Below are 27,572 nucleotides of genomic sequence, written 5' to 3'. Positions count from 1 at the left end.
GGGATACTGGGGGAAAGGGAAACCCTCTTTCTGTAATCAGCTTTTATATATCCAGCAGAGGTTTCTGCCTAGTTTCCAGGGAAGCATCAGACACATCTCTAGTTTACTGAAAGCAGAGTAAATCCCTGTGGCTCTTGTTAGCATGTGTGTCCATAACTCAACTTCACTAAAGAATGGTGTGAGTTGCCAGTATGTGCGCCTCTTTGCACACCCAAACCCATCCCAGCTGTCAGCTTTTCCAGTCCTTGAGAACATGGTTGCTGAGTTCACTATTTCCACTGCTTTTTAAAAATTAGGTGGGTGGTTTTGGTTTGGTTTAGTTACAAAGGTTACAAATCCTTCTTTAAAATTAAAATGATATTGAAGTTTAAAAGTTCTCCCTCCAATCCTACTCTCCAGAGAGAACAATTAATTTGGAGTGTATTCTTCTAGACTTGCATATGCATATGTGAACATATCTATATATACATGTACCACAATACACATATTTAATCTATTTTCTTTTTAGGCAAATGGGATTCTATTTTATACATATATATATCCTGAACTTCATTCTTCTTATTGCCTGCACAATGCAATCTATAGCATGGATATATTATAATTGATTGTTCACTGAAAAATTACTTTTTATTTCAAATGATATATACAAAATAAATATCTTGGGCAGTCTTTCTATTACATTAAAGACTTGTTCCTTCAACCATGATGGCTCCCTCTTGTTAACTAATGCGTTCAACTTTATTTCCTATGGATCTCTTTCTCTTTCAGTGCATTTTGAATGTTTTATTTTTTTTATTTTTATTTTTTGTGAGGAAGATCAGCCCTGAGCTAACAACCATGCCAATCCTCCTCTTTTTGCTGAGGAAGACCGGCTCTGAGCTAACATCTATTGCCAATCCTCCTCCTTTTTTTCCCCAAAGGCCCAGTATATAGTTGCATGTCATAGTTGCACATCATTCTAGTTGCTGTATGTGGGACGCAGCCTCAGCATGGCCAGAGAAGCGATGCGTTGGTGCGCGCCCGGGAGCTGAACCAGGGCCACCAGAAGCGGAGCGCGCTAAGCCACGGGGCCGGCCCCTACAATGTTTTACAATATTGGTGGGTTTTAAGTAAAGTTTATCAGAGATTGAATGTTTGAGGGAGGGAGAAAAAGCACTGCTAATGTAAAATGAGTCTTAAGTTTTAGCTTTAGACTTGACCTTATCAAGTGCACACACAGCTAGGACGTTCAGGCAGTTCTGTCCCTAAAAATGATACAAGTATTTTTCCCTCAGGTACTTCATGGTTTGGAAGGATTTTTCCTTACTAAACAAAGTAAACTTATTAAATAATAATTCAGTTTCCTATTTCTATTCATCAACAATACATAAATGCTGATTAGAATTCCTGGTCAACATGAGATAATCAGGCGTATCACTTTGATTTGATGGTGCTCTGGCCAAGAAATCTGATGAAGTTTTAGACGGTAAACGTATGACTGCCATTAGGCTTTTTCAAATACCAAACACAGATCACACATGTCTGTTACTGCATCTTCGGGTCCCAAGGGGCTTGGATTGGGAGTACTTGTAAAGAAAGTTAACAGAAGCCATGCATAGATTTGAGTGAAAGAGGAGATTCTGCCACTGGCCTCATCTCCATGGTATACTCACTAAATCATCAGGAAGTTTTTCAGATTGTATGTAACTTTTATATCTCAATCATCTCTCTCATCTATTAAGTTTCAAGCCAAATATAGTCTGTTCTACAACAGTTCATGATAGTAAACAGGGAAACAAATACCATAGAACATGAAAGTTGTTCTGATTCCTAAGCAAGGGGAGCCAGAATATCGAGAGTAGAAAAATTCCTCGGCCACTGAGCTCAACTTTTAGAGAAGTAAAAATGAGCACCTTTGTCTGGGGCCCCTCTACCATAAGTTTAGTCATTCTCTCATTGGTCTCAATTTTTCACTTTTACAGACCTCCTCGATAACCCTTACATAATGATCCTTGTGAATCTGTGCTTTGTGAAGTGTGTCTATATGATGAATTTCTAGAGGTGGACTTGCAGATAGGAAACTGCAAACTTGAGAACGAAGACCAAGCTCTGGTCACTGATTTCCGAGTAGCAGTTGCGCCACGGTGCTCGTATTTCAGAGACAGCATGTCTCAGCTGTGAACAGCCTATTACATCCGTTCCCATCCTAAAGTGAAAAATATGGGAAAAAGTTCCCATCCCAAAGTGAGATTCAAAGAGACTTGACTTTTGCTCCAAGTATGTAAGGCATCGCCGAAGAACAGGAGTAGGGAAGTGAAAGGAACGAATTAAAGACAAAGGCAGAGAGTATGGCGAGAGGTCGACTACAGAGCACGGCTTTAAAAATGAACCAGAACAAACTAAAATCTTCCTACTCACTAACGCACTTATTGTCTTTACCATCTGTAAATTTGAACATCGCAGGACTTTCTGAAATGCTTTCTCCTAGTGATAAATAAAAATAAAGCTGGTGTCTTAACTATTTTTCCAACTTCTAATTGGCTTGACTTTTATAAAACAGTTACTTAATGCTTTATATTTGCATAGCACTTTAGAATTTAATATCCATTATCAACCACATTGAAAGCTTTGAATCACCACTGAGGTTAGCAGAGGCATCCTTGTCCCCATTTGATACATCAGGAAACAGGTCAGAGAGGGTGACCTTGCCAAGCTGATACAGCTAAGCAGTAGGGGAGCCAACATTCCAACACAGCTTTTACCAACCTGTTTGCTTGGTGAGGGACTAACTCGTTTTCACCAACCTGTCTCCCAAGTTCACAGCACATCCTTCCAACTCCAGGTGATTCAGGTTGAAACATTAAGCTGGAAAATGTAAACACACACAAGGCACAAGATTTGCTGCACAGCAACTGAGCTGCCATTTCTCCCCACATTTACTTTAGTTTCCACTATTCTTTCAGTGGGTAATGGCTATTCACTACACAGTGACTTAAAATGGGGAAAGGCAGGCATATGAAGATCATGTCAGTCTTCAGTTATTACAGTCTACTCAGATGAAGTTTACAAGAACAGGTGGTAATATCTGTGCATGTATTCTCATCTGTTCTACTCAGACGTGGTCCTGTTACTGGTTTATGACAAGATAATCATAGAAACAGAAAATAAAGCATTCAGAAATGTTTATATTTGACAGCCACTTAAAGGGGGGACTTTTGTATGTTTTTTAAGTTTAATTTTTCTAGTAATTCATTTTTATTATATTTTATCAAAGAAGTATCAATCTGCAACAAATGGAAATTAAAAAAAACAAAAACTAGTCCTTTGGCAAAAGTTTGAGATTCACTGTACTACAGCATGGGCCTGCAAAGTCACATAAGAGACTCCGTATGTGAGTAGAACTGTACAGATCAGCTTAGTAAAATTTGCTAAGGCAACTTTTGTGGGCCACCAAAACTTACGAGGTGCTAATGACTTTTAAATAATTAATTGCAGATTCATACCAATTCTTTTAATTCCCATGGATAGAAAGACGCAGAACCTCGATCAGAAGGGAAAAAAAGCAAACACAAACCCGAAGGTGTTATGGTACTTTATAGCCTACAAGTTCCATTTTTCTTTGAAGAGAAAAAAGGTGGAGAAACACAAAAGACTTTTTAAAAGTTACTTCATAGTCACCTTATAAGAAGGGTATCTTTTAAAAATTGAAAGCCTTACTCATAAGGAAACCACTACCTATATTATCGATATTGGTACCTAAAGGTCCTATAAGCCTAAGTCTCTTATTAAGGGAAGTTCCTCAGGCACTTTTTTTTTTGTGAGGGAGATCAGCCCTGAGCTAACATCCGTGCCAATCCTCTTTTTGCTGAGGAAGACGGGCTCTGAGCTAACATCTATTGCCAATCCTCCTCCTTTTTTTTTTTTTGCCCCCCAAAGCCCCAGTAGATAGTTGTATGTCGGTAGTTGCACATCCTTCTGGTGCTGTAGGTGGGACGCGGCCTCAGCGTGGCCGGAGAAGTGGTGTGTCGGTGCGCGCCGGATCCCAACCCGGGCCGCCTCAGGCACATTTTAGGATTGGGGCACTATTTCCAAGAAGTTCAAACATGTTATTTGCAAAATGTAATCCATTAACCCATTAGTATCTTCCCCGTGAGAAAGCAGAGAGCTAGTGGAATAAAACAGGACAAGTCTTTAACTGGAAGAAGCAATCCCGGGTCCCTGGGCGGAGGCCAGAGAATCCCAGGGCAGGGCGAGACACTAAGTGTTGCAAGCAGAGTGAGATCATTCAAATGGGTCCCCAAAAGGGACTGAGGAAGCCCTAAAGATAACAATCTGTTGCCTTCCACACATTCAGCTGGTGCTTTCTGAGGAATTTCTCAATGTACCTGTTTAGGTTAGACCCAGGCATGCATAAAGAAGACAGCTGGAGGGGGTGTACTTCATTAACACAAGAGCATGCTTTAACAGCTCTGGTGGGGAGGGGAGGAGAGGCTCCTTATGTTGGCAGGTACTTGGTTACGCTTCAGGGAAGGATCTGCTTCTCCCCATGTGAGTGAATTCCTGGATGAAAGCTGGGTCATACGAGTATTTAAATATTCTTAAGCAATCTTTTTAACAAATAGTGGAATAAGACGAGTTAAGTAAAGACACAATTCATTTAGGTTGTTAAGAGTTCAGAAAGCATCTGGGATTTTTAACCATATGCTTTATTTGATGTCAACATCAAAGGAATATTTTAAAAACTAAGTTCAAACCCATAAGTAACATTTCAAGTTAAGTGCATAAAAAAATGTATTATTTTACATCTTTCCATACTGTATACCCTATAACTGTACATAAACTTCTGCATTTCAAAGCACTTGTCACTTATAAAGTGAAAGGTTTCAAAATGCTTGGTAAACACTTGCTCGTTATTACTTTTTTAAAACAATACTCCTTTGGAAGATTTCTCTTCCTTCTGCTTATAGTTATCTGCAAACATCTCATGTCTAAGTTTCTGGAAACCTCACTGGAAAAAATAATCTGAAAACTGTTCTGGAAAAAATCATAGTAGACAAGGGCTAAGTGCAGACATAAGCAGCTCCATTTTATAAACAAAGTTTCGACCTTCCATTTTATTCCACTGAACTTCTCTGAATGGTCCACGAAGATGACTCCATTTGCTATCTTGTAAAACATCACTTTTTGGAAGGTCTTTACACTGGTTACGGGGAAACTGAACCATAATCTTGCTGCCACTTTCAGGGCCATTACGAACTGTGGAACAAAACCAAAATATCAATACATTCATTTTCCAAACTAGAAAACAAGGGTAGATCCCACAACTTCATTCTACCGCAGATACAAAAACCTTGTCTGTCTACCAACTTGAAAGTTCTTGTTTAAAAGTGCTTTTCAGGGCCGGCCCGGTGGCACAAGCGGTTAAATGTGTGCGCTCCGTTTCGGCAGCCTAGGGTTCACAGGTTTGGATCCCAGGCACACACCAACGCATCGCCTGTCAAGCCATGCTGTGGCAGCGTCCCATATAAAGTAGAGGAAGATGGGCATGGATGTTAGCCCAGGGCCAATCTTCCTCAGGAAAAAAAAGAGGAGGATTGGCATCTGATGTTAGCTCAGGGCTGATCTTCCTCACACAAAAAAAATAAAAGTGCTTTTCAGTTTCAATGTGCTAAAAAAATTTTTTACTAATTTATATATACTGGGCTGGTATAAATATTCATGAATTACTATTTGTAGTATAAAAATGAGGCAAGATGAATTCTGGCTTAAGAAAGTGAAATGTCCTATATATTTTCAGAAAATCACCAATTTATTTTTTCTAACACATTATTTGATAATCCAATCATTCACTGAGTTGGTTAATGTACACCTACCATACAGTGAAACTCAAATGTTCAGAATCAGGACTGAGAGGGAGAAAGGAAAGATTATTCTGCACTAAGAACTTCAGAGTTTAATGAAGCTTTATTACTCAGGAAAGGAGAAAAGGGTATTTTGAAATTCTTATCAATAAAGACCTAGCAATGACCAAGCCTATGGATTCACAAGCTGTGATCCTGTGGGGAAAAATTTCTAATTACCCACTTTTGCAAATATTTAGAGCAGGGGTTAGAAAAGATCACACTAAAACCAAAAGCACTCCAAATATAATTTTTAACTAGATAACACGTGTAAGTGCCTATTAAAGTGCCCTGCTCGGAGTAGGTGCTTAATAAGACATCTCTCCTCTCAGTTCTATTCGTTTGCCATCTTTAGGATCAGATAATATTCTTGCAGATATTATTGGTTTGCAGAAATACATTTTTAAAAAGCATTTATCCATTAAAGGTTTTGAACTGCAGGAGTAACAATGCTGATGGCAGTTTTCAGATAATCTCCTAGGAAAATGTGTTGCCACGCAAAACATCTAGAAAGAGAAGTAATAATCTGTTGCTCTGAATAATAGCTATAATCAGATAAATGCTCAGCATAACTACTACATGAACTCACTTACTGCAGAGATAAATTACTCTTTAGTTTATGTAACTATTAAAGCTACATGTTAAGGACAAACTCCCACAGGTCTCTTCACATGTAAAGAAGCAGAAAGTACCTGAAATGGCATAGTCACCATTCGGGGAGGCCACAGTTATGGCAGAGGCATTGCCAATGCTCTCTATGGGCCCAAGTCCCACATGATTACTGAAGCTCAGCACTTGCCAGCCCATAACCTTGGCTAGCTGCTGAACTGCATGCACCTGATGCTGTGACATCTGTGAAAGAAAAGGAAACTTTACTGACAATCAGCATGCATATTTACTTTGCAGTGAGTTGACATCATGAATGTGAAGTAAACTTTCGTTGGGGTTTTCACTGCCTAGCACAGGGACCCTATCTCACATGTGAGGAATCCTCCTGTGTGACTACTGGGCGGAGGGAGCAGGACCCCACCTTCCACTGCAGGAGCTAAAATAGTCTGACACATGCTTTCCCTGTCCACTGGCAGCTTGAGCACAAGCATGCGACCTAAACTTGGCCAACTGGAGACTCCTACCTGGATCCCTGAACATGGAGCAACATTACAAGCAGCAGGGTGTGCTGACTATTTCACCTTCACTCCTTCAAATCCACTCTGCACCCTACTCTGCCCTGGAAGGTTGATCTGTATAGTTACACTAACAGCTTTCTATGTGCTCTGGCTTCAGGCTGGGTTCAGATAATGGGAGTCACCCAGGTAATGGGAACCATGCAGTGAGAGCCAGCAGGACGGCAAGAAGAGAGTAAGGTCAGGGCATTTATTCCCCTGGTACCCTCCCTGTGAGGTTGTCGAGACTGGCTGTATCCCTGACAAAAGGCCGCTGGTCTTCTCAAAGTGGCCTGTTCTACATGACTGTCCCTCTCCTTATCCCTTTGGCTTAGGACTACTGACTACTAAACCCCACAGGCCTGGTTACCTGGTTACTAGTAGCAGCAGGTCACCACACTTTCCCTGGTGGTTCTCGTACACTCAAACTTTTGTAAACAGACCCTCCTGAAATTATCCTGAATGTGCCACTATTTCCTGTTAAGACCCTGACTGATACCCAGGGGCAATTTAGAGTGCACTCCCCGACCAGCGATGCAGGCAATAGTGCCAGGATGGCAACAGTGGCATCCCCCTGGCTGTGGTTCTCACCAGCTGGGTTCCTTTGATCCCTATCCATCTGCAAGCCTTGTTCTCTAGACTTCTCATCGATTCTGAGAGCTACTCAATAGCCTTCCAATACGCGTGCACACGTGTGTGTCTGTGTCTGTGTGCTTAAGCTGACCAAAGCCATTTCAGGTGTAATCAACCAAGAGCTGCCATACCTCACAAATGCATTTTATTTACTTGGCACCAAAGAAGCAAGTCAACATAAAAGATTATTGCTTCTAGGATGGAGAGTGTCAGTATTTTTTTTTTGAATTTTATGTAAAATATAAATGTTTTATATGAAAAATACATTAGCATTTCGAAATCTACCCTTTCTCCCATAACTCAGTATTTCACTGGATCATCACAACTCCATGAAGAAGGCACGAAAAATACTGTTCTTGCTTTACAGATGAGGAAAGAGGGGTTTAGAAATTTGTCTAAATTTTGTGGTGGAGTGAGACTAGAACCCAGCACTTTCCATACTGCCCCTTAATATGAGGAACTCTTTCTTAGGGCTTAAGATAAAAGCATTCCACTTATTATTATGGAGAATGGTCACTATAGTTTTGTATCTGATCTCCCTTTCTCTGGTTTGCTTGGGTTAATACCTCTCCACTTTCATGCGGTCCTAGAGGGCTTGTAAACCTTGGCAAACATGAGAAATAAAACAAGTCTGCTAGTCTCAGAACTGGTTCTTCATCTTAAACTTAGTGGAAACAAATCTAGGATAGTTTATCAACATTTTCAATTAACCAATAGGTTGTAAAATGTGCACTAGAAATTAAATAAGATGGCAGAAACAATGGTTTTCTTTTTATACTTTACTATACTTGAAATACTTCTCACCCACTTTGTTCTTTAAATGGTCATGAGAGGAAGGGGATCAAGAGTTGCAGCCTGCAACTCTTACCTGAGACAGAAGGAAATCCTGCAGCTCCTGCTCCTGATGGGACAGTGTGATCACTCTTCCATCTCTGTGTACAACTCGGATCTGCTCAACCCCAATGTTCAACTGCAGCTGAATGGACCTGTACAGACACATATACTTAACATCAGAAATGTTCAAAATTACCTTATATAACGCCACAAACATTAAACCCTAACATCGAAGACAAAGAAAATAACAGACAGTTTTAATAATCTACACCAACACCCATGAGGGACTGGGGTTTTCTTGGGTTCAACTAAACCGTCAGACTTCCACCAGACTACTATAGACCACCCTGAGCACTCGTCTACTCAGAAGGGTACAGGAGAGGAACCACAGCTTGCCAGCCGGCCAACACTGGCTGTTCCTCTTCTATGGCAGTCCTTGCAGCAGGACATGCAGCTGTCTACACAGCAGCAGTGCAGTGAGATGAGATCCACACTGGGTGTGTGGGACCTGCCCTGACTCAGAAACCTCATTCCTCATAGGAGCCACGTGCTCTTGTAACAACTCCATAGGCATGGTTTCCAGGGTCCCCACAAGAGACCTGCCCAGTTTGAGAAGTCACTCCATCCGGGGAAATCCAAAGGCAGCCCCATCAGGTATTTAGAATTCCTCCCAGTCCAGATCCATTTTACCAATTTGGGATCATTTTTGTCATAAGCAGTGTTGCCTAGTAACACAGATGGCATCTTTCCTTATCCGGTTACTAAGGGACCAGAGCCAGAGTTTCCTTTTCATACAGAAAGGGAAAAAGTTTTAACTCTTCACCCTTTCCTGAAATAATCAGCAAACAAGTCAGAATATGTACACTCTAAACTTGACTTAGGTCAAACAAAGAAACTCATCAAATAGCCAGTGAATAAGATGCAGATCACGACACTTTTTCAAACCAGTTTACAAATTTTTAGCATATGACGTACAAGAAACACAAAATTCCCCAAACCAAATAATCTAGATGAACAAATGCAGAAGAAATAGCATTATATCTTTTCACATCTGATAGTACCTCTTTTTTCTAACTTTATTTTATAGTAAATATTTAGGAATAAAACATTTTGGCAGTTGTCTACGTAAAACTGTAATTTTGATGAATTAAAGTTTATATATTTCTTTCAAAGCAAAACACAAAATTCAGAAGGCTGAAAGGAAAAGACTTATTAATCTAACCAAATTTTTTAAAGTCTTTTTTTTAAAACAAGGGTGTGAGGGAAGAGGATTTCTCATCACAGCAGAGTCATGGCAACCACTTTGGAAAGCTATTTGGTAACATTAATCAAAATTTTAAATGTCTTTATTTTTTGAGCCAGCAATTACACTTGTAGGACTTTATCCTATACACATACTTGCATGTATACAAATTATTTTGTTGTCATCCAACTAAAATGTTCATCAATAGAAGGCTGATTAAAAGCCTCGGTACATATGATGGAACACAATAAAGCTGTAAAAAAGAATGAAGTAGATCTTTATGTGCTGATAAGGAATGCTTATTTACCAATATAATACTACCGAGTAAAAAAAGCACACAGGCCGGCCCCGTGGCTTGGTGGTTAAGTGCTCGCGCTCCGATGCTGGTGGCCCGGGTTCGGATCCCGGGCGCGCACCGAGGCACCACTTCTCCGTCCATCCTGAGGCCGAGTCCCACATACAGCAACTAGAAGGATGTGCAGCTGTGACATACAACTATCTACTGGGGCTTTGGGGGGAAAAAATAAATAAATAAAATCTTTAAAAAAAAAAAAAAAAAAAAGCACACAAACTGGGAATGACTGCTAATAGGTACAAGATTTCTTTCTGGGGTGATGGAAATGTTCTGGAATTAGACAGTGATGATAGTTATACAACATAGGGAATATACTAGAAACCACTGAATTGTAAACTTTAAAATGTTGAATTTTGTTATGTGAATTATATCTCATTTTTTAAAAAGCACATAATATTGTGTAAAAGAGGTAGGGAGCAGGTAAGACATATACGCTTGTAAATGCATAGACTTTCCTGGAAGGATGTGTAAGAAACTGTTTTCAAGACTGCTTCAGTGGCGTTCTAAGAAAGAGAATTACTTTCAACTTTAAACAGCATAAGATAACTGCAGCTATAAAAGTTGAGGAAAAGGGCATTCTACTACTTCCTTCTACTTCCTCTTCCCTCCTGATTCTATCAAGGCCACATTATCACTAACCCTTCTTCACAGAAGTTTAGAACGTTTACACTGGGTCCTGTAACCATAATCCCATAAATTATTTGGTCTTAGTTCTAGCTGCAAACAATTTAATGCTGATAATTTCTCTCTCTTCCTCTCCTTTGTGCTCACTCTCAACTTTTTATTATGGAAAATTTTAAAAGCAAACAAAAGTAGAGTACAATGACCCCACCACCCAGCCTAACAGTTAAAAACTCATGCCAAACTTGTTTCTTTCATCTACATTCAACACCAACCCTCCCACCACACCCCTAAGTCACCCCAATTATTTCATTATTTCTTTAGGTATGGGGGAAGAAAGCCATGATCCAGCCTCATTCCACCCTCTTTTCCTACAAGTTTCAAGACTGATTTCCTTTCCATTGTGCACTCTTTTATCTTCTATATTTGATCTTTTAAATCATGCTCATCTACTGTTTTTCATTTAAAAAATAGTGAATTAAAACCTCCATATTAAAAAATAGCATTATAAATGTATTATACTCCCCCAGTCCTGAGGGTGTTGATTTTCTTTCGAGGTGTGTTTCGCTCAATGGAGAGACCACTGTGGCTAGTTAGGTCTGCCTGAAATAAAGCAACTGAATCTTGAAAAATAAAAAGTATTCACAGACCCTGATAAACGTTTGCTAACGGCTCTCTCAGACTGACTTGGGGAAGGGGACTCAGCCATATCTTGTCAGTTGTTAAATTTCAAAGAGGCTCAAATGGAGACCAAAAATGCCTTTCGTGACTACTAGCCAATTGTATTAACTTGTTTTGTGCCCCCTAGTCTCATTGAATATAATTGACACTTATCATTGCATTAGTTTAAGCTGTACAACATAATGATTTGATATATGTATTATTTTGCAAAATGATCATCACAATAAGTTAACATTCATTACCTTACAGTTACCCATTTTTTTTTCTTGTGATGAAAACTACTAAGATCTACTCTCAGCAACTTTCAAATATACAATAGCGTATTATCAACCATAGTCACCATGCTGTACATTACTCCCCCAGAACTTATTTATCTTAAACTGGAAGTCTGTACCTTGAACGCCTTCACCCATTTCACCCAGCCCCACCTCTGGCAACCACCAATCAATTCTCTCTATATTAACCTGTGATTTGTGAATGTAAATCAAGTAGATGGCTGCTCTATGAATGCTGGGGACAAAAGTCATTTTGCACAGATGTCACACAGTTTTAAGGGCATAATCATGAACTGAATTAGACACAGAATTAATTCCAGGCCAGGAGAGAGCCATAAAACTTAGGCTGTTTTAGGCACAATACCAAGAGTATAGGCTCTAATATAAATGAACCTACTCACTTCAAATATCCTAGACTCACTACAGCCTCTAGGCAAGAAGTGAAGCAGACCAGAGTCTAAGGAGGTATGGCAGCTTTCTGCTCAATGCCAAGGTTCATTTTTCACCATAGCTCACATATGTGACATTTATCTAATAGAGACTATTTTAGACATTCTTTCCTCTCATTCTCGCAATCACTCTATAGTTGATATAATTTACTAGAATGGTATGCCACCCTAGCAAAAAAACAAAATCTTGATATTATCACTCAGCAAACATCAATACATAAAAAGCAACTTAATATATTAAATGAATAACTTTTTGACACTTACTTGCATATTTGTTCATAACCTTGTGATGTGATTAAAACTTTCACACTAGATTCATAAACATCATTAATATTCGACCAATGAGCCTGTATCTGCGGATCCTCAATGCGACTTGCTAAGCTGTCAATGGTGGCAGCAGTTCTTTAAAAGAAAAGAAATCAAAATTTTTAGAAAGTCACCATATAAAATAATAAGACTAGAAATCACTTATCAGTTTTAAGGATATTTGAAAATCAGATGACTACTTTTTGAAAATACCACCATTTGAAAAGCAAAGATTTTCAAGCAAGGTCAGATGTAGTTTCAAGACCCTCCTTCACGTTGCTCTGATGCGCTGGTTCTCAGCTTCCCATTACAACACACATGCACAGCTTTATTCTCTTTTAACTCCATTTGTTTTCTCCCACTCAGGAAATCTTATCAGAACACAGGCAAGAAGGACACTTCTAGGGTACTAACCTCAGCTCTATTAAGAATATAAATCATTCATAAATATCAGTATTTGATCCCTGGTGACAAATGACTTGGGACACACCCATAGCTGAGGCCCATTACTGTCATGGAATTATAATCATTTTCAAGAGAAGCAAGAGAGAATGTTGAATCACTATGATGTATACCTGAAACTGACAGGGTATTGTATGTCAACTATACTTCAATAAAAAAAAAAAGGGAGGAAAAAAGAGAGAGAAGCTAGAGAGACTTTCTGCACAATTAAAATCTTATACTGCAAGAAAGATAAATATGATAAGTTTAAATGAGAAATAAGATTCATCAAGTGCTAATTATGTACCAAATATTGTAGTAAGTGCTTTCATGAATTACAGCATCTTTTTTTTTTTTTGTGAGGACTAGCCCTGAGCTAACATCTGATGCCAATCCTCCTCATTTTGCTGAGGAAAACTGGCCCTGGGCTAACATCCGTGCCCATCTTCCTCTACTTTATATGGGATGTCGCCACAGCATGGCTTAACAAGCGATGCATCGGTGCGCACCCGGGATCCGAACCTGCGAACCCCGGGCCACCGAAGCGGAGTGCATGCACTTGACCACTGCGCCACCGGGCGGCCCCAACATCATTTAATCTTACTAACAACACTGTGAAGTAGGTACCATTATCATCACCATTTTTCAGAAGAGAAAAAAGCAGTTGGGCCATGTTTAGTGCCTTGCCCCAGGTTCCAGAGCTGTAAGCTGGAGTACAAAACCTGGGAGTCTAACTCCAGAGCCGGCAATCTTTCCTTTATATTTTATACACACTAATCAACAGCCACTGCCTGGAACAAAGCATAAACCAGGCAAGTTAACCAAACTATTAGAGGTCCTCAGTTTCTAATGATCTGACTCTAGCACTTTCATGAAAGAGAAGGCAAGGCCTGGAGGAAGTGACTAGCCAGTGATGAAGGACAAGGGCTTTTAGAAAAATGGGCTTGGAATTTGCTCTTTGACCCTGCTTCTGCTCTAGTACTGGTTTCTTTCAATGCTTACTTAACTTTTTCTTCTTTTTCTGTGATTTGTTTCCCTGACAGTGCTTCAAAAATTCCGACGGCTGATAAATACGTACGTGAGAGTGCTCATCTCAGCATTACAATTATCAACAAACTAGAAATTAAAAATATCTAGCAATTGAGAACTGGTAAAAGAAATCATGGGGGCTGGCCGTTGGCGTAGCAGTTAAGTGTGTGCGCTCCGCTGCTTGCGGCCCGGGTTCAGATCCCAGGCGTGCACTGATGCACCGCTTGTCAGGCCGTGCTGTGGTGGCGTCCCATATAAAGTGGAGGAAGATGGGCACAGGTGTTAGCCCAGGGCCAGTCTTCCCCAGCAAAAAGAGGAGGATTGCATGGAGGTTAGCTCAGAGATGATCTTCCTCACAAAAAAAAAAAAACCATGGAATATTCACATAATGGGATATTACATAGCTATTAAAATATCTTTGAAGGCAGGGTATAAAATTTACTGATCCCAGATTTGTTTTTAGAAAAGATATACGGGGTCTGGCCTGGTGGCTTAGCAGTTAAGTGCATGCGCTCTGCTACTGGAAGCCTGGGTTCGGATCCCGGGCGCACACCGAAGCACCGCTTCTCCAGCCATGCTGAGGCCACATCCCACATACAGCAACTAGAAGGATATGCAACTATGATATAAACTATCTACTGGTGCTTTGTGGGGGGTGGGGGGGAAGGAGGAGGATTGACAATACATGTTAGCTCAGAGCCGGTCTTCCTCAGCAAAAAGAAGAGGATTAGCACGGATGTTAGCTCAGGGCTGATCTTCCTCACACACACACACACACACACACACAAAATACACACGCCCTGACACATATATATCAAAATACATGAGCATGTTAATAGTAGGTCTCGCTGTGTATGGTATTATACAGATGGTGTTGATACACTGGAATATGATTTCTACACCTAAGTGAAAAAAAGGGAACATTTTTAAAGCTTTGCTGCTTCCAAGATTGTAACTACTACTCTGAAATTTATAACGATTCTAAAGAGAGCTATTTCCAGGCCTTCATTTATTTCAAGGAATATTTAACTTTATGGTTAATCAGAAATTTGCAAGATTGACAATATACTCAAATTAACAGCTTTTATAATTGAAATACACAAAAGGAAAGTAACAACAGTAACCTACCATATAATATTTTCTTTGTTTGTAAAGAACTTCTGTATGCATTATTTAATTTGATCACAAGCCCAGACTCCTATACCCTCAGCTGACAGAGGAATAGATGGAGGCCATAGATATTAAGTAACTTGCCCAGGCCGGCCCCGTGGCTTAGCAGTTAAGTGCGTGTACTCCGATGCTGGCGGCCCGGGTTCGGATCCCGGGCGTGCACCGACGCACCACTTCTCCGGCCACGCTGAGGCCGCGTCCCACATACAGCAACTAGAAGAATGTGCAACTATGACATACAACTATCTACTGGTGCTTTGGGGGGCAAAAAAAAAAAAAAGTAACTTGCCCAAAATTACTTAACAAGTGGCTGAGCCCTGGCTTAAACCCATTTTTTACCTTAAATTCCTTACTCTTTTCACTGCATCATGCTATCTTCTCTAACATGTCTTCCTAATTCATTTTACTAAAAGTTTCCATTCTAAGACTACAAGCTAATGTGCTAATAAAACCATGTATTAACAGGAAAAAGCTGAAAACCAAAAATAAAATATCATTCATGGAACAGCAGTGTGCCCATGCCTAAAATCCTGCAGTACTATCAAGGCACAATTATGAATGAAGTAACAACAGACCTCTTCACTAAGTACCAATAATAAAATAGAAGAACATCCGTTAGCATTTGAAAAAGACACATTTATTTAGGCCCAATCATGCCAGTTCTTTTGTAAACAATGTGCATGGAAGAAAGAAAATGAGCTTTGGAGTTACACAGACCCAGGCATAAATCCTGATTTTGCTACTTTTTAGCTGTGTAACCTTGAGCACGTTGCACAATTTCTTTAAGCCTCAATCTCATTAGTAAAAATGGGTTAACACCATCTACCCCAGAGAATAAGGATTAAATAAGTCAACATGTGGGAAAGTGCCTTCCAAAGGCCTAAAATGCATGACAACCAAAAAATACAGACAGCTTCAAAAAAAGATTTAAATCAGTTCAGGAAGAAGTATCTCATGGATGGGTTCTAGAAGAAAGTATGGTGTTCTAGGGCACATTCCCAGTCAGTCGTCTTTCAAAATTTTAGTGCCGGTGTTAGAAACAATATATGAAGTTACATGGGCCCTGGATCTAAGTCTTCCCAGACTTGACAGGACTGTCTAGGACCATAAACTCTGACCCTGCAGCCACCTTCCTCTCCCTGGAAAAAAGGTTAAAGCATGCCAAAAATAATGTTTATGAGGTAACTAATAAAGGAAACAGGACTACAGCTTCAAAAAAAATAGTAACTTTGTTCATCCTTACCTACTTCTCAGAAAAATATGTTTTGCCTGTTTAATTATTTTTTCCAGAAGCCCTTCACTGGACTGTAATGAATTAATTTCATTTTTATCAAAAGCTTGAGGACCCGAAAGTCTCATTCTCTTGTGGCCAAAAGGTGCACTTGCTGGATGAGGCATCGTGATGGAACTCAAGGTCTGTTTATGAAACTGTAACAAAAACAGCCACAGATGAAATACTACACAATGTTCAATCAAAGCACAGCTCACATTTTGGAAACACAAAAGCAATGGACGTGAACAACACATAAAGGCAATCTTGGCACACAGGAAGACGTTAACATCTACTAGGCCACGCATAATGCGAGTTTGTAAAAAGAAGGGTCCCTCTCAAGCTGTCATTTTTATTTTAAAGGTTTTTAAAAAAAAACATTCTTCAGTAAGTCTCATTGACAGAACACATGCAATCAGTAGCTATTCCTTTATACCCTAGATTACGGGTTCCCAAACCTGGCTGCCTATCAGAACCACCCGAGGAACTTTCAGAAAATACTGATTCTTGCACCATCACAAACAACTGACCCAGGTTTTGGGGTGAGGCTGGAATATATACTTCTATTAAAAGTTTCTTGGGGGATTCTTTTGAAATTAGCCTAAACTGGAAACACAGTTCTAGACGACCTATAAGTAGGGTATGTCCTGAAATAACTCACCTATCCTGCTCACAGGCTCTGGCAAGACATTTCCCCTGATCACCCAATCAGAATCCCTCTGGACCCTTAGCATGTTTCTTATCCTCTCTATAAAACGTCTGGTCTATTTCTACCACTAGAAGCTATGCTTGGGAACAGAGGCTGTATTCTGATTATGTCTGTATTCCCCCAGCATACAGCAAGGCTCTTTCACAGTGAATGTCAAGGATCACAGACACTGACTGGCATTGCTCTGAGAATAATGAGGATTCAGTAGAGGGGAGCCTGTGCACATTCACTGCCCAGGATATGCTTACCGCAGTGCATTACCTCTCTCATTAGTAGATGCAAATTATGCTCTAGGACATAAAGATGGTCCTCTGGACTTTGCTTCTCACTAGCAGATTTCTGGGATTTCTTATCATGTGAAGAATGGCATAAAGAAATAGATAACTGCAAGCCTATTTATAAAAATAAGTAGAACAGACATAAATAACCTAAAATACGGGATGGCAGAAACTCTCTTCACAAAGCATAATCATAGCCCATTCTCAAAAGATACATTCTAAACTTGAAGAAGAGGGTTCATGAGTAACATTTTTCACTGGAAAGACTGTTCATGAGTATAATAAACTGTCAACAATTCAAATTCTGATGACCTACAATGTGGCTGCTGACTTTGAGCTGTGGCTAAAGACAGGTGAACAGAAACTATATATTAATTAACTAGTTTCTTCTTGCCTTTAAATGAAAAAAAAAAAAAAACCTTTTTTAAAAAACACACAGAGTTGGTATCTGGTCTTACTGACTAGAAGACACTCTTCTCTGCTCCCATGAGAACGAGGATGGAATTTTTCACTCTGAAAACCCATTCCCTTGACAAGATCCATGAAGATACTCCTCAGAACTTATGTAAAAAACAAGTGCACAGCTAACTACAAATTGATCTCCAGGGTAAGTCTAACTGCTTTTGAACAATATGATTACAATCCAATTTCCACAAATTTAGGAATATTATGAGTATTTAATAAATTAAGCATTTTCTAATTGATATCTCATGCAGACAATAAGGCATGATCCTTGAAAAATCCTCCACAAATGTGTTAGTGTAGACACCTGAAAGGAACTGTTGCTTGATAAAGGTCTTGCTACTGCAAATTTTTAACATATGCTGTTTAAAATCCCGGAGGTGCGCTATTTGGGACCCAGAATAGAGTCAGCAATGTAGTTTGTGCTGCCCACTTTACTAGCTGTCCTTATGAAGAGCACACTACCTCTCTGCTCTTACTGTTCCTTCAACACACCCATACAGCTCCCCACTTTGTCCTGGTCCCCAAACCACAAAGTCCTATTTATAAATCTCAAAGGGTTGGCTGCTCTTACTTGGAAAGGGCTGAGAGATAATCTGGTTTTTCACCACAATGTGAGGGATCTGTGATTTAATTTGAACAGCTTCCCGAGAGAGCTGCGCAAAAATTTCTTTACACAAGAGCACGTTTTGTGCTGCTTCTAATTTTGTCTGCCAATGTGGGGAACCTGAAAGACAGGAAACATAAACATATATATTAATTACCTAACTATATGATGTATTAACTAGCTTAATGGTGATCTGAAGACCTTAGACAAAAGTCCAGAAAACACTGTATTACAGCATATCTTTTCCAAAATATAAAAATTCTTTTTACACAGAAAAAACTGGTAAACAAGCTCAATCTTTAAAAAAATATTGTACAACTATTCACTAATGGTCAATTAACAAATTCTAAATAGTACATTTCCGATTGTTCTTACTCCAAAGTACCTATTTTTCCTATTTATATTTATCTTCAGTTTATTTGTAAATGTAAGCTCAGTTAAAACTAGAAGTTAGAGGGCTGGCCCCGTGGCTTAGCGGTTAAGTGTGCGCTCCGCTACTGGCGGCCCAGGTTCGCATCCCAGGCGCGCACCAACGCACTGCTTCTCCGGCCATGCTGAGGCCTCGTCCCACATACAGCAACTAGAAGGATGTGCAACTATGACATACAACTATCTACTGGGGCTTTGGGGAAAAAAAAAAGGAGGAGGATTGGCAATAGATGTTAACTCAGAGCCGGTCTTCCTCAGCAAAAAGAGGAGGATTGGCATGGATATTAGCTCAGGGCTGATCTTCCTCACAAAAAAAAAAAAAAAAAAAAAAAGACTAGAAGTTAGAGAATAGAACATAACTACACCTGGTTTAGATTTGGGCATAGGTCGTTTGAAGAGGTTAACTGTGCCGAGATCACCTATGTCTGGAGCCTGTTTTTGAATTGAAACCTATGTGACAATAAAAACATGAAAAAAGATGTTAGCAAATTAGCTTCTGGGCTATTACTAAGAAATTACTTGAAAAATACACTGACAAATACCTTGATATATGCAGATCCTTCTAAATCACTAGGAATTTGAACATCCAGGGGACAGTAATCTTCAGGTATCTTCTTATCCAGATCAATATCTGTATTCTTTATTACTTCAAATGTACCATGATGGGGAAAAAGAGATCCTAATGGGGTATTAAAAACAGGAAAATCAAAAACAGTTAACAAACTAATTTAAGTACTTATTAAGTATATAATAATATTTCACATCCACATCATTGATCATAAATTAAGTTCCCACCAAACACATGTGTTTAGAGGAAAGGAGAAGGGGTGGTGGGCAAAGGGAAGAAAGAAGGCAGGAGAAAAGATTTATTTACCTTAAAAGATAACACTCCTTAGTCTAATGGTAAAGTTAGTATAAAGGAACTCTATGAGCCATCCAAACTTTTATTCCAATGCAGTTTCTATAAAATGAATGTACTTCTAGAAAATACTTCCTCAGAGTTAAACCTTGGAGATTAAATACTTCTGGAGCTCAGCCTCTGTAATAAGGTTTCAACTGAAGTGTTCTGAATCCAGCAAGAGAAGGACGAAAGGATAGAGCATACACCACCTCTTTTTCAACCAGTTCCTAGATTTTTGTGTGTATCTTTTCGTGTAGTGCAGCAGTTTGGGTAAGTTGTTCTGGGCTGCTGAATTATACGAGGAGTGGGTACTTAAATGTAACTGCTGTTTTATAACAAGGGAGATGTTTAAGATCTTCTTGCAATTAAAAATAGAATATAATCAAATCCTTGTACAGTCTTATGCCACTTAACAATGGGAATGTTTTGAGAAATATGTCGTTAGGCGATTTCATCATTGTTCAAATATCATAGAGTGTACTTACAAAAACGTAGATGGTAAGCCCACTACACACCTAGGCTATATGGTATTAGTCTTATGGGACCACCATCATACACGCGGTCTGTTGTTGAACAAAATTTTGTTATGCGGTACATGACTGTATAATCATGGGCGACTGTCCCGTAAAGAGAAATTAGGTAAAGTACTTGTACATAATTATTTGTTGGAAAGAATTTACAATGTCCAGAGCCAGAAAGTACTGCTTCTACAGACCACCTATTAAAATGTAAAAATGTCTCTGTCATCTTGAATTGTCATCTTGAATTCATCTTTGTAATGGGATTTTACCTTCATAATTCAAAACTTCCCAAAACTCATCAAAGCAGAGGCACATAGGTCCTCCAATATTTGACATGACCACCTCGCTCTACCCTCCTTTAATTTTAGGATAATGATGGCTTGCTCTGGGATTATGAATCCTTCTGAAATATCACTCTACTATTGCTATCTCACGATCACAACCAGGGCTCCTCACTTTATCCCTTGGCATTCAAAGCCTGTAAGCCACTGAGCTGTGAATCTTATAACCTTTTACTGTACAGTTCCTCTGAATACACCTGAGCAGCTTATAGAAAGACATTACCATGATTACCTTGAGAACCTGCTATTACAGCTCAACAACAAAGAATTTATACCAGAAGATGTGAATTCAAGATCACCAAACTTTGGTATACTCCAACAAAATATGTTCCTTAAGTTAGTGTGTAGCCTTGGCAGAAAAGGAAGGCAAAGTGTTTTCACCATCCTCTCTTCACCCAGGATGTAAAAACAGCTCAGCAGACTAAAGGGAGAAAAAAAGAACAAGAACAGAAATGTCTCTTTTCTCCTTTTATGCCCAGTTTCTAAGGGCTACATGTAAACTCCTGATTGAGGAGTCTAGCCCTACCTCATTTCTGACTAAAATGTCAATGATGGTCAACATGTGTTAGCACAGAAACCCTATCTCTGACCTTTCTGTTCAATGTACCTAAAACGTTCTCAAATGGAATCTAAACTATTTATATATATTGATGGAAGGCTATGACAGTAATTTTAATTTTTTCAGGATTATGTGTACAGAAATTAAAACTTCAAAATATAACATGTAACTGAGAAATAATACATTAGAGAAGAATATGTAACATTACAATCAACCCTGTAGTTTTTTGACAAACTATAGTTTAAAAGCATAGTTTTTAACAATAATCTACACCTGCACTTCTGTAGCTGAGATCTCCAAGAATTTTATCTCCAACTTTCCTGAGTTTCCAGTGTTGCCTTAATCTCAGAAGCTCAGAGTTGAAGTCTCTCTGTAGCTTATTTTCTTGGTTTTCAGTCACGGATTTAGTCAGTCTTTCCGCCCCCTTCAACAGGATCTGTGCTGCTCCAGCAAGTGACTTCTTCTTAGAGATCAGCTGCAGCGTCTGAGGATTCTATCAAAAACAACCAAAAGTGCAAATTTTTAAATGATTTTAAAATTATACATTTTCCCAATAATAAAATGCCTATTACTCAAGAGAAAATTTAGAAATTAAAGAAAAGCAAAGAGAAGGGGGGAAAAGTACACATAATAATGTTTTTTAAGAATAATAACCTTGGAGCTGGCCCAGTGACGTAGCGCTTAGGTGCGTGTGCTCCAGTGCAGCGGCCTGGGGTTCGGATCCCAGGCACGCACCTACGCACCGCTTGTCAAGCCATGCTGTGGAGGCGTCCCATATAAAGTGGAGGAAGATGGGCATGGATGTTAGCCCAGGGCCAGTCTTCCTCAGCAAAAAAGAGGAGGATTGCTAACAGACGTTAGCTCAGGGCTAATCCTCCTCACACATACACACAAAAATAATAATAAATAACCTCAACCTATTTCTTCGGTCAACTCAAATAAAGACTATGTTAAACCAAACACACCACGGTGAACTACAGATCAGAACTTACCCCTGCATCAACCCTGCCCAGCCTGGGTTATGTCCCCCTCTTATGTACTACCAGTCCCCACTCCCCACCCACGTGTAAGCTCACTCTTTTGTGGCACTCATTACATTTCTAATTAAAGTCTATAATCTCTGCCTGAATGTAACCTTCATGATGGCAGAAACCACTATATTCACAGACCCTAGAACAATGCCTGGCACATCATATTTGACTTAATGAATAAATGAATGACTCCAATGAGTATAGCTGTAAAATTAACTTGTATTACAGCAAGCAAAGTGCCTTTGGAATTAACACTGAAACATGCAGTATTAATATTAAAAGTACTTCACTGAATGGTAATTTTTGGAAAACTGATGAGAAATCAAAATCTACGTATTATATATATATACATCAATAGCCATAATCACCACCCATTTGTGTACTGTATTAGCCAGACATATTTCCAAAAAGCCACGTTTGATGAAAGAAAGTTTTCTGGCTATATAAGTCAAAATCATGAAGTTTCAAAAAATGTCACAATCTTTTTTTTTGTTTTTTTTGTGAGGAAGATCAGCCCTGAGCTAACATCCATGCTAATCCTCCTCTTTTTGCTGAGGAAGACCAGCTCTGAGCTAACATCTATTGCCAATCCTCCTCCCTTTTCTTTTCCCCAAAGCCCCAGTAGATAGTTGTATGTCATAGTTGCACATCCTTCTAGTTGCTGTATGTGGGACGCAGCCTCAGCATGGCCAGACACGAGGTGCGTCGGTGCGCGCCCGGATCTGAACCCAGGCCACCAGCAGCGGAGTGCGAGCACTTAACCACTAAGCCACGGGGCTGGCCCCACAATAATCTTTTGATCATATTAGGGAACCTAATTCTAAGTTCTTAGAGAGCTCAAGGAATTCCTGGAGACTCCTCTCTGGGAAAAGCACAGAATGGCGGGAAAGGCAGTGGGCTATGAGTGAGGTGCTGGAGTTCTCGTCTTGGCTCTCTAACCACTGGCTTTACTGCAACCTGACCACATCACAGAGAAAAGGCTCTGGGCCTTAGTTTTTCTCTCTGTAAAATGAAGGAAGCAGGCTTAATGATCTCTAAGAAGTCTTCCAGCACAATGTTTCTAGAGTCTGAAACTATTGCTATGTGAGTAATTATATTCAATTAGTTTTATTTACAAATGGGTTCTTACAGCTATTATTTCCTCTCCGTGCCACTTACTTGGTCATGGTCCCGACGCTTGTTTCCTTAAGCACCTACTAAGTGGCCTCCTTGATTTCAGACTCTTCATTCACCAATTCATCCTTCTGCTGCCTCCCTTTCATTTTCTAATGTTCAAAAATTGAATATACTCTTCATCAAATCTCAACAATTCTACCTAGCTCTCAATACCCTCCATACTTTGGCCTTTCTAACTTTTCTAACCAGGCCCTAAAAAGTGGGGGGGGGGTTTGAGGGGGAAAACTAAGACTTCAAGAGAGGAAATAACTTGTTCAAGGTCACAGGGATATGAGGGCAAAGGCAGGAATTTGAACCCAGGTCTGACTCCAAAGCCATTTTACCATCACATTTTTGTATAATATTTTATATTACAGATCAAGGATCCAGGCTCTTTAAAGTATTACATTATTAACGAAACAACTTTTCCAAGGATCACAAGTATATTAACAAAATAATAGATAAAGAAGATACAGTTTTATGCCTTTGTTTTGACCCAGTTAGTTTTCAAATATTCATCCAGACTGACTTAATTTTGCATGAAAGGAAAATGGTCCTGGGACTTAATAAAATGGTACCATTATTCAATTAAAGCCCACAAATACCTGTTTTGGAGGAAGTGCATCCTGAGAGACGGGATCAAGAGTCATAAACTTTTTATCCCTAACAATACTGAGAACATCATAGAGAACGCACATCTCTGTCAGGGCACTTCTCAAATTGTTCCTCACTGAGTCCCAAGGCCAAAGGGAAGGCTGAAACTTTACCAACCCTAAAAAGAGAAGGAAAAAAGAAATACACAGGTATTAGTTACATTGAATAGAAGCTAGAAAGCTCATTTAGAGGTTTAAAAGTACTAACAGAAGAAATAATGAATTTTATTTTCAAATTGTTCCCTCTTTTATCCCATGCTCTCCACCCTTTCTTGAATCGCTGTTAACATTTAAGTGCGCATTCCTACAACGGCAAAACAAATATAGATCTAATTTCCATAGGTTAAATCTAACATTACAACATAAGTAGGCATTCAAATCTTTTTAAATTTATGCAAGCCTTTTTAATAACCCTTTTTCTTTCAGCTTTTAAAACTTGAGTAATTATAGAGAATTTCCAAAATACAGAAAAGTACAAAAATAAAAATGACCTATAACGGCAGCACTCAGATAGTAAACACTATTAACATATCTTCCAACCTCTGAATCACTTTTTTTAAATTTATTTTTTAAATTAAGTTTCACGAACACATGCTCACTATATAGAGTTCAAACGATAGAGAGTTACAGAATAAAAAGTCAAAGTTTTGCTTCATTCTCTACCCCTAATTATCTCCCCTACTGACAGGTAATCACTATTAACAGTTGGGGAGTACCCATCCAAATGTTTTTCTATGCATTTATATACTTATACTCCCATTTTTCTATTACTTGCTTTTTCCCTGACTTTATATGTCCTAGAGACACTTCCATGTCAGCACATATAGATCTACTTCATTCTTTTAACACTGGATGATATTCTGGAGCACGGATGTACAATAAGTCTAACCATTCGTATTTAACAGACATGTAGACTGGTTCCAACAATGCTAGTAGTGGTAAGCATCTTGAACACACATCTGTGCATACGTAGAACTTTTTCTGTAGGTTCAATTCTTAGCCGTGATATTAGTGGGTCAAAAGAGATGCACATTTAAAAATTCTGACACATACTGAACTGTCAAACTCTCTTCCAAACAGGCTCTATCAATTCACATTCCCGACACTGGACGTTCGTTAACAATCTTTGAAATTTCTGCTAATCTTAAAATACTATTTTAAGGATGTGTTAATTTGCCTCTTCCTACTAGTGAGATCTGAAGTCTTTCCTCTGTGAGCTGACTGTTTATATCTCTGGCTTATTTTTCCAAAGAGTTGTCTTTTTTCGTGTGTGTGTGTAAGGAAGATCAGCCCTGAGCTAACATCCATGCTGAATCCTCCTCTTTTCTGCTGAGGAAGGCCGGCTCTGAGCTAACATCTATTGCCAATCCTCCTCCCTTTTTTTTCTTTCCCCAAAGCCCCAGTAGATAGTTGTATGTCATAGTTGCACATCCTTCTAGTTGCTGTATGTGGGATGTGGCCTCAGCATGGCCAGAGAAGCGGTGCATTGGTGCGCGCCCGGGATCCGAACCCGGGCCCCAAGCAGCGGAGCACGCGCACTTAACGGCTAAGCCACGGGGCCGGCCCGAGTTGTCTTTTTCTTTTCAGTTTGAAAGGACTCTATGAATATAAAGAATATCAACCACTTGTGTGTCATATGTGTTGCAAATACTGTGCCCAGTCTGTCATTTATCTTTCTACTTTGTTTATGGCATCTTCTCCCATTATTATCTTTAAATTTAACGTAATTAAAATGTCTATCTTTTCCTTTATAACTTCTGTTTCCTATCTTGCTTAAGGTCTCTCCTACTCCCAAGGTTATAGGATTATAACTTTCTTCCCATATTTTGTTTATTCTCTTCATTTGCATTTCAATCCTTGTGGAAATAATTTTTGTCTGAGGTATGAGGCAGTATTTACCTTTTATTCCGAAATGGACCCAGTTGTCCTAACACCACTGGCTTGAAATGCCATCTTTAAATTCCCATTTACATAGGGTTTGTTGCACATAACTAAATCAAGAATTGTATTGTTCATCCTCGACAATAATTAGATTCCAAAAAGCACTCATACTTTTTCTACAATTCTCTCCTAACTAGCCTCTCTCCTTCCCGTTCTGTTTTCCCCATAATTCATTTACTACATCCGATGCAGAGTAATCTTTTTAATCTGTCTACTTAAAATCCTTCAAAAGCTTTCAGTTGTTCTTCTAATAAAAGCCAAATGCTTATCCTGGCCTACTGGCACTACATGATTTGGCTCCGGCCTACCTTATCTATTTTACACCTATGCCACACTCCAGTCAAGACAGATCTCTTTTCAGTAGGTGTTACTATCAGCCACACTGCAGAGGGAAGACACTAACTCCCCGATCACAAGCTAATAAGTGAGTGGCAGAGCGGCGATACGAATTACTGGGCTCTTAACTAGAATGTGCCACGTTACAGACTCTCTATTAAAAATTTATTTAAACCCTTCACCAGCGACAGTGTCTCAAACGGTCCCACTCACGGAAACCTGCAGAAGGAGAAGGAGTATTAAGAGCCAACCGGTGCCCTAAATTGTCCAGCTATAAACAAAGATGACGATGAGCACAACTACTGCTCCCCGCAGGTGTTACTTTCAAGTACTCCCACGCCCAGCATCTCACCCAGCGCCCGAGGCCGAGCGACAGTACCCGGGCCAGGCCCGCGGACTCGAGCAGCAGACCTGGGCCTTACCTTCCTCGTCGTCCTGGTCCGCGCTGGACCCGGCGCCCGCCCAGTCCTGCGCGTCGCCCTCGGCCCCCGCCGCCTCCTCCTCCTCGGAGCCCGAGCCCTGGCTGAAGTCGATCCGCTGGGCCAGACGCGCCAGATTCTGCGACATGGACAGGGGCTGCAGGTACGTCTCCGTGCCATCCAGGCCCACCTCCTGGACCTGCTTCTCGCAGGCCGACTCGATGCTGATCCGCACAGCGCGCACCCCAGACATGCCGGCGGCGTCGGCGAGCGACGGTAGGACCCCCGCCCGACCCGAAAACCGAAAGAGGAAGTAAAGGTGCCGCTGACAACCCTCAGGAAACCTGCCGGGCACTTGGGCCGGAAACAAAGCGGAGGCCGCAGCGACTTCCCCAGAATGCACTGCAGGAGATACACCCACCCCCTGCGCTCGGAGTCTCCCGGAACGAAACCGGCAGGCGCCGGCGCTGCGGCCCTCTGGCGAGCGCTTCCGGTGAATCCCAGTGCCGCGTCGGGAAAAACTCCCGGGTCTGCAGGAGGCGTGGCCGGCGGTGGGAGGAAGGGGTCCGGGTGAGGAGCGGTGGGGAGGCTGGTCCCTGGTGTCCGTCTGCGTTTTACGTGTTCACTTGTTTGAAAGTGATGGAGGAAACAAAGCTGAAGAAGGCCGAAGAGGTAGAGAAAAGGAAATGAATGGCTCCTGGATTTGAGCGATGAGAGTCCCTCTGAGAATGCTGAGATTCAGCAGAAACAGCATGTCTGAAGACTTATACAATAAGGGCGTACTTTGAAGAAAACAATTAATTGTGCTTATCGCTACTTAAAACGATCCTATATAATTATCTGTTTTCCCATTAGTTGTAAACTCCGTTACGGCGGCTATC

General features: G+C 40.1%; 1 protein-coding gene across 2 annotated transcripts; it reads right to left on the bottom strand.

Moving 5' to 3' along the window:
• Positions 1–755: 755 nt before the first annotated feature.
• Positions 756–27,116, bottom strand: MED17 (mediator complex subunit 17). Of its 2 annotated transcripts, none has more exons than XM_087433604.1 (12): positions 26,695–27,116; positions 23,948–24,114; positions 21,430–21,649; positions 19,377–19,513; positions 19,200–19,284; positions 18,373–18,525; positions 17,320–17,450; positions 16,323–16,507; positions 12,398–12,535; positions 8,544–8,661; positions 6,572–6,749; positions 756–5,235 (listed from the first exon to the last, which is right to left on the bottom strand). In XM_087433604.1, the coding sequence occupies exons 1-12, from the start codon at positions 26,942–26,944 to the stop codon at positions 5,024–5,026; spliced, it is 1,974 nt and encodes a 657-aa protein (XP_087289730.1). In that variant the 5' UTR covers positions 26,945–27,116; the 3' UTR covers positions 756–5,023. The 2 variants fall into 2 exon arrangements, with proteins under 2 accessions (XP_087289730.1, XP_004427499.1); XM_004427442.3 differs by having other exon boundaries at positions 6,572–6,731; positions 26,695–27,113.
• Between the last annotated feature and the right edge of the window lie 456 nt (positions 27,117–27,572).

The sequence above is a fragment of the Ceratotherium simum genome, chromosome 7 (genome assembly GCF_057802395.1).
Source record: "Ceratotherium simum simum isolate JZ-2026a chromosome 7, ASM5780239v1, whole genome shotgun sequence".
In the NCBI taxonomy this organism is placed as follows: Eukaryota; Metazoa; Chordata; class Mammalia; order Perissodactyla; family Rhinocerotidae; genus Ceratotherium; species Ceratotherium simum.
The sequence above is the reverse complement of the archived record's forward strand: the minus strand, read 5'-3'. Positions and strand labels throughout refer to the sequence as shown.

Coding starts and splice junctions, on each gene's coding strand:
- MED17 (XM_087433604.1), bottom strand. CDS start 26,944: ATGTCTGGGGTGCGCGCTGTGCGGATCAGCATCGAGTCGGCCTGCGAG. Junction 21,650..23,947: donor ATGCACTTCCTCCAAAACAG/GTATTTGTGGGC, acceptor TGTTTTTGATAG/AATCCTCAGACGCTGCAGCT. Junction 19,514..21,429: donor TCTCAGCTACAGAAGTGCAG/GTGTAGATTATT, acceptor ATACCCCATTAG/GATCTCTTTTTCCCCATCAT.